Below are 15,563 nucleotides of genomic sequence, written 5' to 3' on the forward strand. Positions count from 1 at the left end.
TATGTTTCTTCCTTTTGTTAGCTCTTCCATAGCATTCTTTAGCCACTCAGTACTGGGCACCCAGCAGCTCCTCAAGAAAGCTTGCTGCTTAATCGTAATTTATGACAGAGTGAAAGTCTATACTTATCACAGAGATCTTCAGCTTATTCATGATAACAAGAAGTTTCCCCATTTATTGGATTTAAACTCTTTATATTGTATTTTAGGTGTATTGATCAATTCAGCACAATCAAAAGCGTATCTACAAACGGCATGTAAAGCAGAAGTCTTAAGCTTCAAAGAAAAAATGTGCTGTTTTACATACCACCTCAAAAAGATCTACAACCCCTGCATAGATCCTCCATCAAAGTCAATACTGAGATTAATATTACATTTCTGAAATCAGTAAAATTGTAATCCTGACCCAAGCAACTGTGAGCTATCTCCTGTCTTCTGAATTGAGAGGAAGGGCAGCTTGAATTTCCTTGAAATGCCAATACCAAAATTCTTTACATTCCAGCTAAAAATGCCTCACTCACCATGAGACTGTGGCTTCTGCCCTGTCTTTTATACCCCAGTTTCCATTTAGATTTGATGTATAACTATCAGTGGTTAATTCAGGGTCACATATCCCTCAGTCTTCTGTTGCAAGGATGGGTACTCCCCAAGTGTGATTAATAGAAATACAGTGGAATAGGGAGACCCTTCCACAGTCCTTCCAGTTGATACCCTAGCCTCTCTTCTGACAGCTGTCATTCCAGTTTATGCCCCTCCTTGCCAGAGAGCAGGGATCTACCTCAAACAAACCCAGCTGCGAGGGGCTCTTGCTGTGAGGACAACAGGAGCAGAAAAGCAGACAGACAACGTGGAGGCTGTGAGTACCTTTGAAACCAAGGCTGCTGGTTGGCTGGGTTTTCTCATATCATAGTGATCCTACAGATGAGGAAAGTCAAATATTCTAATTCCTTGGGCTCAGGACATGGGGAATATAATCCCCATGCTTTTAATTTATAGGAAGTCAGTACAGTGACTTCCCACCTCAACTCACGGGACCAAATATATTCACTCACTCACTCACTCCCTCACTCCTACACTTGTCAAAGAACACTTGTCTAAAATCTATTATTAAAGCACTAAGAAAAACACAGGAGAGGGTTCAAAGATATACTGGAACTCAACATTTCCTGGCTCCAAACATCTGGAGCTGCTAAAGTCCCTGCACTTTCCAGCAGTCCTCTTGGTCAGATGTACCTTTTCAGTGCCAGGTCAAGGGCGTGGCATACCAGAGAAAGAACAGCCCTTTCATTGCATCAGTGTTACCTGGCCCTTTACTCGACTCTGAAGAAGCCAGGCAGAATTTGAAGAAAGGTCTGCAAAAATGTTGCTGGTGACTTTAAGACTGGAAATGACAACTAGCAGGGGGAAAGATGAAGAGAGGTTGTACTGACACAGCCAGAGGAAAGGAAGAGGGTTTTGTGGAGGAAAGAAAAAAAAAAAAAGAATAATGAAAGGACAACAGTGAATAGCTGGTCTCTACCTGAGATGGCACTTTTTAAAGCTCAGTTCAAAATGTTTAGCACAAACACCTGCCTGCAAAGGATCCTTGGAGGCAGCTTAACTAAAATGTCGATAATATATATTGTGCTAAATGCAGGGAAATGGGTAGATAGATATCAGCATTACTGAATATCTATTTCATCTCGCCTTCCAGCCCACAGATTTAGTCAAAAAACCTAAGGAAACCAAAGGAATTTGTTTTTGTGTACTTGGGTGTGTGGCTGATTTTTTTCTCTCACTTTTCTGCCATATTTTTCAAGTTTTCTAAAATTAAAATGCATTTTTATAGAAACATTTAAATATGTTATTTTATAAAAATAGAAAAAATCTCCAGCCTCGGAGAAAGGGCCCTGGGTCAATCTGCACATTGCTGAGTAGACCAAGAAATTCCAGAGCTCCCAGGACTCTTAATACCAATCATTGCCAATGTCTCAGTCTGTTGGCTTTTCTAAGTCTAGCAGTTAATAAGGGGATAATAACATTAGTCTTCCTTAAAGACTTGTTCTGAAGGTCACAAGACAAATGCGTGAAAGTGTTTCTTGAGTATCAAGTACTTAATGAGTGTGAGACAGTATTATTCCAGTATTACTCCAAAGAGACAACTTTCTATAAAATGAAAAGAGAATAGGGATAAATATAAGGAAGGTAGTGATTTCCATGAATTTCCCCTCCATCTGAGTTCAAACAAAATCCACAGAGTAATTCTGACCAGCAAAAGTTCTCTCCTAAGACATCTGAAGCAACAACAGAAAGAGAAATTCAGCATCAAGAATCTATTCCATGTCAGGTAACTTGGTGATTGTGAAACCTTCAAGTCCTAGAATTGAATATGTGAGAAGTCTTCCCACTTTTCAGCCCTGGTGGACTCTGATCCCTTGGGGGAAACACTGAATCCCAACTGACATGGAAGAGACCTAGCAAAGTTATATTTGAAACTGGAAGAGATTGAGTGATTTTCCCTGAGACTGGCCCTGTGTTTGTTTCGAGTTCTCACCCTTAGGTATTTAGCTCTCTCCCACATGAGTTGGAGAAACTAATTAGTTAAGTCTGACAAGAAGCAGCAATAAGTACAGGGCTACAGACTTTTACTGACACTAGTCCATGGCCAAATATGTTTCTCATTCTGGCTCCTATTTTCAGTGCACATTAGAATAGATGATGTCAACACCAGCCGAGAAGACAAGTTATCTCAATACTCAAACCCTGGCAGGAGAATCTGTGCCCTGACTTATTTTTAGTGCTTTTCTACCTTAGTAATCCAGTCAGCTAAAGAAAAGCTAGCAACGGGACTGTTCTCTGAGCTCACCACCCTTATTTATCCCTTAGCAATTAGCAAGACATTTAATCACCTGGGGAGAATCTATTAGGAGTTTGGGGTCCCATCACTCACAGGTTTTTAGAGGCCACAGAGGATTATTATCCTAACCCAAGTGGAAGTGTGGGCCTCACTATCTCACTGGTAGCAATATTTTACTCAGAGGAGAAAGACACGAAAGAAAGGTAGCTAACAAAAACAGATATGGATAGCCTATCATTTTTATCAGCAGGGTGGAGGATGGCATGAAAAGAAAGAATTGTGTTTTACCTTTTATGAAATGTTAGAACTTAAACTAGTGCACACATTCTCCCTATCTTAAATTTCAAAATGGACTGTTGCTAGGAATTCACAGTGAATAGTTAGTGCCTGTTTACCAAGATGCAGAAAGTGAAGCATCAGAGATTAATCAGTACTTTCCACGTTTTTCCATTTGGATTTAACCCCAAATATTTAACTTTATTTCAATCTCATACAGCTTGTGAGGACAGATTTATCCAGCACCAGCTGTCCCCATATTTAAAAGCTGCTCCACAAAGATAAATTTAGAATCAAGGAAGGATCATATTCCTCTGTGCCCTACTGATGCCCTGAGCCACAAATGACAAACCAAATACCAGCATTATTGTTGTTTTTCTTGGACATTTCTTTAGAAGCCACAGTGTGGCAGAAACAGCATACACCACACAAGGCATGAGCCCTAAACTCAGAATTGCACCCACAGGTATAAATTTATTCCCAAGGTTATTTCTCACCAAAGTGGGAGGAAGGTATGTATTGTTTTGACAGAGCAGGGAATGAAGTCACCTATCACACATACCCACCCCCTTACTTTTTCTTTTCTTTTCTTTTTTTTTGAGCTTTCCACTCCAGGAATTTTCCAAACTTGCACAAGGCTCAAATTAGATTGAAGTCTGGGTAAGATACAACTGTTCATTAAATCAAACAGAAAGACTAAATGTCATCATCTTAACATTGGATATTTAGTATGACAACATATTGCATTAAAAAAATAATGAAAAATAATCTCAAGAATCTAAAAGATTATTAAATATTCTCTTAAATGAAGTCTAACTGTAAAAGTATAGTTGTAAAAACACATCATTAATGTTTTATGTCCAATTTGTATGTCTCATGTCGCTCAGTTGTGCCCAATTCTTTGCTGCCCCATAGACTGCAGCCCGCCAGGCTCCTCTATCCTTGTGGATTCTCCAGGCAAGAATACTGAAGTAGGTTGCCATGTCCTCCTCCAGGAGATCTTCCCAACCCAGGGATCGAACCCACATCTCCCACACTGCAGGCGGATTCTTTACCGATGAGCCACCAGGGAAGTCCATGTGCAGTTTGGAAGATCATATTTCTCAACAGGCATTTTTCAAGAGTAGAAAGCAAAAGTGACTAATAAACACACAAAAGATATACAACCTCATTCAACATTAAAGAAATGCAGGTTTACAAAATGATAATATGTCAAATTATAAGGACTGTAAGGAATGATTCTCAAATAACTACTGAGAATGTATCATTTTAGAAAAGGGGAATTTGGCCCTAACTATTAAACTTCAAAATGCATATTTTTCCCCTGTAATTCCACTGCTATAGATAAACTTACAAAAGCAGTCAAAGGTGTATTTATAAAGATGCTCACTTAAGTATTGTTTTTAATAATCCAGATATTCTGCAACAGGAAAATGATATTAACTATTATAAACCATATAAAAATTCTATGTAGGAATTCAGAAGAATGAATTAGATTTTTGTGTGCTATTATCAAATGATGACCCAGACATATTAAATGGAAAGGCAAAGTGTAGAATACTATAAATAGTACGATTGCATTTATGAAAAAATAAAATGAAATTATATACATATATATATATATATCTGTATGAATGTATAATTACATATATAAGGGCTCCCTGGTGGCTCAGACAGTAAAGAATCCACCTGCAATGCAGGAGGCCTGGGTTTGATCCCTGGGTTGGGGAGATCCCCTGGAGGAGGGCATGAGAACCCACTCCAGTGTTCTTGCCTGGGAATCCCCATGGACAAAGGAGTCTATCAGGCTACAGTCCATGGGGTCACAAAGAGTCAGACATGATTAAGCACAGCACAGCACATAAAGGATATTAAAAACTGTTAAAAATAGAAATTAGAAACTAGAAGGGATAAGCTTTTTTAATTTTTTTATTGAAATATATGTGATTTATAATATTTCAGGTATACAGCAAAGTGATTCAGCTTCTTTTTCAGATTCTTTTCCATTGTACGTCAGTATAAGATATTGAATATAGTTCCCTGTGCTATACAGTAGGTCCTTGTTGTTTATTTATTTTATATCTAATAGAGTGTATCTATTAATCACAAATTCCACATTTATCCCTCCCCCCACTTTCCCCTTTGGCAACCATAAGTTTGTTTTCCATGTCTGTGAGTCTATTTCTCTTTTATAAATAAGTTCATTTGGATTACTATTTTAGATTTCACATATAAATGATATCACATGATATTTGTCTTTCTCTGTCTTACTTCACTTAGTGGACTTACGTCACTTAGTATGATAATCTGTAGATCTATTCATGTTCCTGCACATGGCATTATTCTGTTCTTTAATGACTGAGTAATAGTCAGTTATATTTATACACACCTCATCTTTTTCCATTCCTCTGTTGACACTTTGGTTGCTTCCATGTCTTGGCTGCTGCAAGTAGAGATGCAATGAACACTGGAGTGCATGCACCTTTCTAATTAGAGTTTTATCTTTTCTGCATATATGCCCAAGAGTGGGATTACTGGATCATGTGGCAGTTCTATTTTTTAATTTTTTGAGGAACCTCCATACTGTTTTCCATAGTGGATGCACCAACTAACATTCCCACCAAGAGTGTAGGAGGGTCTGCTTTTCTCCACACCCTTTCCAGCATTTGTCTGTACACTTTTTGATGATGGCCTTTCTGATTGGTATGAGATGATACCTCATTGTGATTTTGATTTGCATTTCTCTAATAATTAGCAATGTTAAACATCTTTTCATGTGCCTTTTGGCCATCTGTATGTCTTCTTTGGAGAAATGTCTATTTGAATCTTCTGCCCATTTTTTAATTGAGCTGTTTGGTTTTTTATATTGAGTTGCATGAGCTGTTTGTATATTTTGGAAATTAATCCGTTGTTAGTTGCATTATTTGCAAATATGTTCTCTCATTCTGTAGGTTGTCTTTTTATACTGTTATGGTTTCCTTTGCTGTGCTGAAGCCTGTAAGTTCAATTAGGTTCAATTTGGTTATTTTTGGTTTTGTTTCCATTATTCTAGGAGATGTATCCAAAAAATATATATTGCTGTCATTTATGTCAAAGAATGTCCTGTCCGAGTTTTTCTCTAGAAGTTTTACAGTATCGAGTCTTACATTTAGGTCTTTTACCCGTTTTGAGTTTATTTTTGTATATGGTGTTAGTTGTTGTTGCTGTTTCGTCGCATCCAACTCTCTGCAACTCCATGGACTACAGCACAACAGGCTTCCCTGTCCTTCTCCATCTCCCAGAGTTTGTTCAAACTCATGTCCATTGAGTCAGTGATGCCATCCAATCATCTCATCCTCTGTCGTTCCCTTCTCCTCCTGCCTTCAATCTTTCCCAGCATCAGGGTTTTTTTCATTGAATCAGCACTTCGCATCAGGTGGCCAAAATATTGGAGCTTCACCTCCAGCATCAGTCCTTCTAACGAATATTCAGGGATGATTTCCTTAAGGATTGACTGGCTTGATCTCCTTGCAGTCCATGGGACTCTCAAGAGTCTTCTCAAACACCACAGTTCAAAAGCATCAATTCTTCAGCCCTCAGCTGTCTTAATGGTCCAACTCTCACATCCATACATGACTACTAGAAAAACCATAGTTTTGACTAGATGGACCTGTGTTGGCAAAGTAATGTCTCTGTTTTTTAACATGCTGTCTAGGTTGGTCATAACTTTTCTTCCAAGGAGTAAGCATCTTTTAACTTCATGGCTGCAGTCACCACCTGCAGTGATTTTGGAGCCCAAAAATATAAAGTCTGTCACTGTTTACATTCCCCATCTCCTCTGCCATGAAATGATAAGGCTGGATGTAATTTTCACAATATTGATTCTTCTTATCCAGGAACATGGAATCTCTCTCCATCTGTTTATGTCATCTTTGATTTCTTTCATTAGTGTCTTACAATTTTCTGTGTACAGTTCTTTTGTCTTCTTAGGTAAGTTTATTCCTAGATATTTAATTCTTTTTGTTGCAGTGGTGAATGGGATTGATTCCTTAACTTCTCTTTCTGATTTTTCATTGTTGGTATATAGAAATGCAAGTGATTTCTGTGTATTGATTTTGTATCCTGCAACTTTGCTAAATTCACTAATTAGCTCTAGTAATTTTCTCATACTATCTTTAGGGTTTTCTGTGTACAGTATGTCATCTGCAAACAGTGACAGCTTTACTTCTTCTTTTCCAATTTGGATTCCTCTTATTTCTTTTTCTTCTCTAATTTGTTGTAGCTAGGACTTCCAGAACTATGTTGAATAACAGTGGTGAAAGTGGACACCCTTGTGTTGTTCCTGATCTTAGGGGGAATGCTTTCAGTTTTTCACCAATGAGAATAATATTTGCAGTAAGCTTATCATATATGGCCTTTACTATGTTGAGGTAGGTTCCTTCTATTCCCAGTTTTTGAAGTTTTAATCATAAATGGGTGATGAGTTTTGTCAAATGCTTTTTCTGCATCTATTGAGATTATCAAATGGTTTTTATCTTTCAATTTGTTAATATAGTGTATCACATTGATTGATTTGCATATATTGAAGAATTCTTGCATCCCCAGAATAAACTCAGCTTGATCATGGTGTATGAGCTTCTTGATGTGTTGCTGAATTCTGTTTGCTAAAATTTGTTGAGGATTTTTGCATCTATGTTCATCAGTGATATTGGCCTGTAGTTCGTGTGTGTGTGTGTGTGTGTGTTTTGTCTTTGTCTGGTTTTGGTATCAAGGTGACGAGACCACCTTTTCTTCATTGTATATTCTTGCCTCCTTTGCCACAGATTTATTGACCAAGAATGCATAGGTCCTTTTCCATCCTGTTCCATTGATCTATATGTCTGCTTTTGTGCCAGTACCATTCTGTTTTAATTATTGCAGTTTCAAGCATCAGTTCTTTGGTGCTCAGCCTTCTTTATGATCTAACTCTTATATCCTGTACATGACTACTGGAAAAACCATAGGGTACCTGATTCCTCCAGGTCCATTCTTTCTCAAGATTGTTTTCAGCTATGGGGTCTTCTGTGTTTTCATACAAATTTTAAAAATTTTTGTTCCAGTTCTGTGAAAAACACCATTGGTAATTTGATAGGGATTGTGCTGAATCTGTGGACTGCCTTTGGTAGAATGGTCATTTTAACAGTACTGAATCTTCCAATCCAAGAACACGGTATACCTTTCCATCTGTTTGTGTGGTCTTCAGTTTCTTTCATCAGCATCTTATAGTTTTCAGAGTACAGATCTTTTGCTTCCTTAGGTAGGTTTAGTCCTAAATATTTTATCCTCTTTGATTCACTGATAAATGGGATTGTTTCCTTAATTTCTCTTTCTGATATTTTGCTGTTAGAGTACAGATATGCAACAGATTTCTGTATATTAATTCTGTATTCAGCAACTTTACCAAATTAATTGATGATAGTTTGTTTTCTGGTGGTGCTTTAGGATTTTCAATGTATAGTATCATGTCATCTGCAAAGACTGACAGTTTTACTTCTTCCTTTCCAATCTGGATTCCTTTTATTTCCTTTTCTTCCCTGATTGCTGTGGCTAAGACTTCCAAAACTATGTTGAACAGAAGTATCAAGAGTGGGCATTCTTCTCTTGTTCCTGATCTTAGAGGGAATTCTTTCAGCTTTTCATCACTGAGTATGATATTAGCTGTGAGATTATCACATATGGGTTTTATGTTGAGTCAGGTATCTTCTATGCCCACTATCTGGAGTTTTTCTTTTTAATCATAAATGAATATTGAATTTTATCCAAAGGTTCTTCTTAATCTACTGAGATGATCACATGGTTTTTATTCTTCAGTTTGTTAATGTGGTATATCACATTGATTAATTTCTGGATACTGAAAATCCCTCACATCCCTGTGATAAATCCCACTTGATCATGGTGTATAATCCTTTTACTGTGTTGTTGGAATCGGTTTGCTAGTATTTTGTTGAGGATTTTTGGCATCTATGTTCATCAGTGATACTGACCTATAATTTTCTTTTTTGTGATAGCTTTGTCTGGTTTTGGTATCAGAGCGATGGTGGCCTCATAGAATTAGTTTGGAAGTGTTCCTTCCTCTGAAATTTTTTGGAATATTCTTAGAAGGATAGGTATTAACTCTTGTCTAAATGTTTGTTAGAATTCACCTGTGAAACCATCTGGTCTGGACTTCTATTTGCTGTGAGGTTTTAAGTTACTGGTTCAACTTCAGTACTAGTGATTGGTCTGTTCATACTTTCTATTTCTTTCTGATTCAATCTTGGGAGACTGAAACTTTCTAAGAATTTGTCCATTACTTCTAGGATGTCCATTTTATTGGCATACAGTTGATCACAGAAGTCATTTATGATTCTTTGTATTTCTGTGGTGACAGTTATAACTTCTCCTTTTTCATTTCTGCTTTTATTGATTTGGCTTCTCTCCTTTTTTTTCATAATGTCTCATTAAGGTTTATCAATTTTGTTTATTTTTTCAAAGAATCAGCTTTTAGTTTCATTGATCTTTTCTATTGTTTTTTCAATCTCTATTTCATTTATTTCTGCTCTTATCTTTTTGAGTTCTTTCCTTCTAATAACTTTGGGTTTTGTTTGTTCTTCTTCCTCTAGTAGGTTTAAGGAGGAAAGGATCAACTTTTGTTTTTCATTTTATACCTTCTGTACTCTGAATTTTTAGAGTTTTTGCCCTAAGCATCTACTACTTTTATCATTTTAAATCTTTTGGCACTCACAGGTTTGTTTCAATTCTCTGAAAGATTCAGTTGCATAGAAATCCCAAGTTCCTAAAAATATTTTAGGAATCAAAAGAATTAAGTTATACTCAGGGTAGTTTTGGAAAATTCAGCAGTGGCCACAGGACTGGAAAAGGTCAGTTTTCATTCCCATCCCAAAGAAAGGCAATGCCAAAGAATGCTCAAACTACCGCACACCTGCACTCATCTGACATGCTAGTAAAGTAATGCTCAATATTCTCCAAGCCAGGCTTCAGCAATACGTGAACTGTGAACTTCCAGATGTTCAAGCTGGCTTTAGAAAAGGCAAAGGAACCAAAGATCAAATTGCCAACATCCACTGGATCATCGAAAAAGCAAGGGAGTTTCAGAAAAACATCTATTTCTGCTTTATTGACTACGTCAAAGCCTTTGACTGTGTGGATCACAATAAACTGTGGAAAATTGTGAAAGAGATGGGAATACCAGACCACCTGACCTGCCTCTTGAGAAACCTGTATACAGGTCAGGAAGCAACAGTTAGAACTGCACATGGACCAACAGACTGGTTCCAAATAGGAAAAGGAGTGTGTCAAGGCTGTATATTGTCACCCTGCTTATTTAACTTATATGCAGAGTACATCATGAGAAATGCTGGGCTGGAGGAAGCACAAGCTGGAGTCAAGACTGCCAGGAGAAAAATCACTAACCTCAGATATGCAGATGACACCATCCTTATGGCAAATAGTGAGGAAGAACTAAAGAGCCTCCTGATGAAAGTGAAATAGGAGAGAGAAAAAGTTGGCTTAAAGCTCAAGATTCAGAAAACTAAGATCATGGCATCTGGTCCCATCACTTCACGGCAGATAGATGGGGAAACAGTGGTTGATTTTATTTTCTGGGCTCCAAAACCATTGCAGATGGTGAGTGCAGCCATGAAATTAAAAGACACTTACTCCTTGGAAGGAAAGTTATGAGCAACCTGGACAGCATATTAAAAAGCAGAGCCATTACTTTGCCAACAAAGGTCCATCTAGTCAAGACTATGGTTTTTCTAGTAGTCATGTATGGATGTGAGAGTTGGACTATAAAGAAAGCTGAGTGCAGAAGAATTGATGCTCTTGAACTGTGGTGTTTGAGAAGACTCTTGAGAGTCCCTTGGACTGCAAGGAGATCCAACCAGTCCATCCTAAAGGAGATCAGTCCTGGGTGTTCATTGGACGGACTGATATTGAAGCTGAAACTCCAATACTTTGGCCACCTGAGGCGAAGAGCTGACTCATTTGAAAAGACCCTGATGCTGGGAAAGATTGAGGGCAGAAGGAGAAGGAGACAACAGAGGATGAGATGGTTGGATGGCATCACCAACTCAATGGACATGGGTTTGGGTAGACTCCGGTAGTTGGTGATGGGTAGGGAGGCCTGGCGTGCTGCGGTTCATGGGGTCGCAAAGAGTCGGACACGACTGAGCGACTGAACTGAACTGAACAGAGTAGTTTTAGGACCTGGGCTTCCCATGTAGCTCAGTGGTAAAGAATCCACCTGCCAATGCAGATGCGTGTTGGATCCCTGGGTCAGGAATATCCCCTGGAGAAGGAAATGGCAATCCACTCCAAGATTCTTGCCTGAGAAATCCCATAGACAGAGGAGCCTGGTAGATACAGTCCATGAGTCACAAAGAGTTGGACATGACTTAGAGACTAAAACAACAAACATTTTAGTGTATCCTACTTCTCTGAAAATTGGTTATTCCTATAGCTTGGTAGAATTGGCCAGAATTTCATTCACTTTCTAAGACAGATATCAAAGAGGGAATTGTGTTCATATAGCTCTTATATTTTGAAAATGGACTTGACCCTCCAGGTTATATTTATGCCTTGTTGTCATTTCAATGATTAGCAAAGATTTAGTATCACACAATCTAATTTCAGGAGAATATTAAGTATAACAATACTCTGAGCATATTAAATCACCAAAGACATTCATAAAGGGACCTATGATCTCAGGTTCAAGCATCCAAAGAGGTAACTCTGAGTAAACGGCAGGAAAGCATGTTCTGATGTGGGAGAGCACTCTGTAGATTATAAAATGTAATAGAGATTTAGATAGTAGAATGTCAGAATATTTTGTTGGGGCTGCTGCCTAACCTGATTTCACCAAGCCTTAGGCTGGACATATAGGATAATTACTCAAATTTTACTGCAGAGAAAATCCCACCACAGATGTAGGCTGATGTGGTGATTTTAATTTCTTTTTGGAAGACCCTATAGGATGGATTCTCCATAATATTTCTTTTCAGTATATGTGTATGTGTGTGTGTGTGGTTTTTTAACAGACATCAGGTACATAACACATAATAACTCATATTTTGAAATTATGAATTAACATACATGGTACTCTTCCACTTTATCTTATTTACTGGTTCATTTGCTTAATGTTATAAACCCTTTACTCAATCCAAGAACTGAAACAAAACCAATAACTTACAATATCTATGTGCTCCTCCCCTATCTCTTCCCTTCACTGTTCCTCAATTGTTACCACTATCATATTTTTGTGTGTATTACATCTTTACTTTTTAAACAGTCTTATCAAGGTATATTACTGTACCTTAAAATAGGAAAATTAAACAGAATAAATTCATTCATCCATTAATAGTACAATGAATTTGATGAAGGGCAGGACTCTGCATTAGACATTATGAGAGATATACAAACACCGGAGATAGCAAAGCACTGTACCTGGCACTCAATATATTTTTCACTGAATTGGATCAAGCAAAAAATTTACCAAGTACATATAACATGGCTGCATTCTTAAATAAAGGGATTGGCGGGGATCTCTTGGAATTTGGACAAAGAAATCTATGATCCAAACAACTTCCCAGGGCCAGTTTTTATTCTTGGGTTGCCAATCTCCTCCATTTTCCTTTCTGCAATCTTTTTCATTTAGCATTAAAGGGCCAGGAGTTGAGTCTCTGCTACTTGATACCCATAAGAAACTTTTACCCCATCTGTTCTATACATGATGACAGATAAATCTCCCTTAAGTTCCTATCAGATCACTCTATACCCAGTACAGACCTGCAATGATTCCTTAGCTCATTATATGATCTAAAACCTTACCCTGACATTCAAGGCTCTGAGGGATTTGATACTAACCAATCCTTCCAACTTTCTGTCTCCTGTCAAAATGACTTACTTATACTTCTTATGAATGCCTCACACTTTAAACAATGTTAAGACGCTTTGCCCTGCAATTTGTCGAAATGTGCTCTATGGATCAATAGAATCAGTTTTATCTGAGAGCTTGTGAGAAAAGCACCATTTCAGGTCCCTACCCAAACCTCCTCAATTTGAATCTGCATTTTAGCAAGATTTTCAAGTGATGCATATGCACATTAAACTTTGAGAACCACAGTAAAATTATAAAGGGCTTTTCTCTGGTGCTTAGGGAACTGTTATCATCATTATTTATTTCCCTACAGAACATGTATGCACCTAGAAAGCAAAGGGTTATCCAAATTATGTTATCCAATTATGCTGTCCAGCCCTCAGAAACAAAGGACTACACTGGATTAACTAATTTGGTGTCAGTTCTGCAGCTAAAAAGGGTAACTAGAATCATCTTCCTTCACTCTATTGTCTGACAAACCAGACCCAACATAAACAACACACCCACACAAACACACAAGAACATACACACATAAGGTCTTCTGTTAATAGGATTTTTAGCAGGAGAGGAAATTGCGAAAGAAAGGAATGTCAGGGACTTCCCTGGTGGTTGAGTGGCTGGGAATGTGCTCCCAATGCGGGGGGCTTGGGTTTGTTCCCTGGTCAGGGAACTAGATCCCATATTCCACAACTAAGACTGGCGCAGCCAAATAAATAAATAAATTTTTTTAAAAAGAAAGAAAGGTATGTTAAAGCCTGACATGCATATCAAAATTGTTTGAGATCAATTAGACAGTCACTGTAAGTCCCCTTTAAACTAAAACTGAGCGGCTAGATTTACTTGATGTACTCCCAGGTCATGGTCAATGGTCTATGATTCCAGGGAACAACACTTTTGCAGTCCCAGAAGTGACTGTAGGGACCAAGGACAGCCCTGAGATTAAGTCTGAAGCTGCAAAGCCTGATTTCCTTTCTCGGTCATCTCTAAACCCCAGCTTCTTTATAACCGCCTCTAAAATTTCTGCTCTACACGTGTCTACTATCTTGACACTTTCATCTCCTGACATTTCTAACTGCCCTTGCCTCCATGAGCTTGTCACTGTCAACACTTTTTTCTCCTACTTTCTACTCAGCTTCTTGGTCTCTTACAGGGTTCAATATTGCCAAGGTGACAACAAGCTAACTAAACTGTGCTAAAATAAGGAAGTTAGGGAAGAAATATGTCCTGATTAACCTGTACTAATCACCTTCGCCCCTTCCCCTTGTGCATTCTTTGGTAACTTTCTTGTTTTTATTTTTTACTGAAGCATAATTTAACCAAATGTTGTGTTAATTACTGTTGTACAGCAAAGTGACTCAGATATACATATATATATATATATATACATATATATGCTGCTGCTAAGTCGCTTCAGTCATGTCCGACTCCGTGTGACCCCACAGACGGCAGCCCATGAGGCTCCCCTGTCCCTGGGATTCTCCAGGCAAGAACACTGGAGTGGGTTGCCATTTCCTCCTCCAATGCATGAAAGTGAAAAAGGAAAGTGAAGTGGCTCATTCGTGTCCAACTCTTAACGACTCCATGGACTGCAGCCCACCAGGCTCCTCCATCCATGGGATTTTCCAGACAAGAGTACTGGAGTGGGGTGCCATTGTCTTCTCATATATATAAATATATATATATATATATATATAAATATATATATATATATATATATATACACACACACACATTCTTTTTCATATTCTTTCCATTATGGTTGATTACCAGACATTGAATATAGTTTCCTTTGCTATACAATAGGACCTTGTTGTTAATCTATTCTATATATACACCAGTTTTTATCAGCTAATCCCAAACTCCAAGCCCAACCTTCTCTCACTCCTCTCCCCTTTGGCAACCACCAGTCTATTCCCTATGTTCCTGATTCTGTTTCTGTTTTGTAGATAGGTTCATTTGTGTCACATTTTAAATTCCACACATAAGTGATATCATATGGTATTTCTCTTTCTTACTTCACTAAGTATGATAATCTCTAGTTGCACTGATGTTGCTGCAAATGGCACTATCTTGTTCTTTTTATGGCTGAATAGTATCTCACTGTATATATGTACAACATCTTTTTTTACTTCAAAAGATTTCATATTAATTGCACAACATCTTCTTTATCCATGCATCTGTCAATGAACGTTTATAATAGGTTGTTTTCATGTCTTGGCTATTGTGAAAAATGCTGCTATGAACATGGGATGCAACTGTCTTTTTAGATTAGAGTTTTGTCTAGATATATGCGCAGGAATGGGATTCATATGGTAATTCTATTTTCAGTTTTCTGAGGAGCCTCCATACTGTTTTCCACAATGGCTGCATCAACTTACATTCCCATCAGCAGTGTAGGAGGGTTCCTTTTTCTTCACATCCACATTTAATGATGGCCATTCTGATCGGCCTGAGGTGGTACCTCACTGTAGTTTTAATTTGCATTTCTCTAATAATTAGCAATGTTGAGCACCTTTTCACGTTCCTATTGGCCATCTACATTTCTTCTTTGGAGAAACG

At 37.9% G+C, this 15,563-nt stretch overlaps 1 protein-coding gene across 1 annotated transcript in view; it reads left to right on the forward strand.

Moving 5' to 3' along the window:
• The first annotated feature begins 632 nt into the window (after positions 1–632).
• LOC128051019 (palladin-like) overlaps positions 633–15,563 on the forward strand; it is a 41,338-nt gene continuing 26,407 nt past the window's right edge. The window contains exons 1-3 of the mRNA XM_052643522.1: positions 633–636; positions 761–853; positions 3,712–3,769. Coding sequence (XP_052499482.1) covers positions 633–636; positions 761–853; positions 3,712–3,769 — 155 coding nt within the window. The remainder of the gene's footprint in view (positions 637–760; positions 854–3,711; positions 3,770–15,563) is intronic.

The sequence above is a fragment of the Budorcas taxicolor genome, chromosome 7, assembly GCF_023091745.1.
Source record: "Budorcas taxicolor isolate Tak-1 chromosome 7, Takin1.1, whole genome shotgun sequence".
NCBI classification, from domain to species: Eukaryota; Metazoa; Chordata; class Mammalia; order Artiodactyla; family Bovidae; genus Budorcas; species Budorcas taxicolor.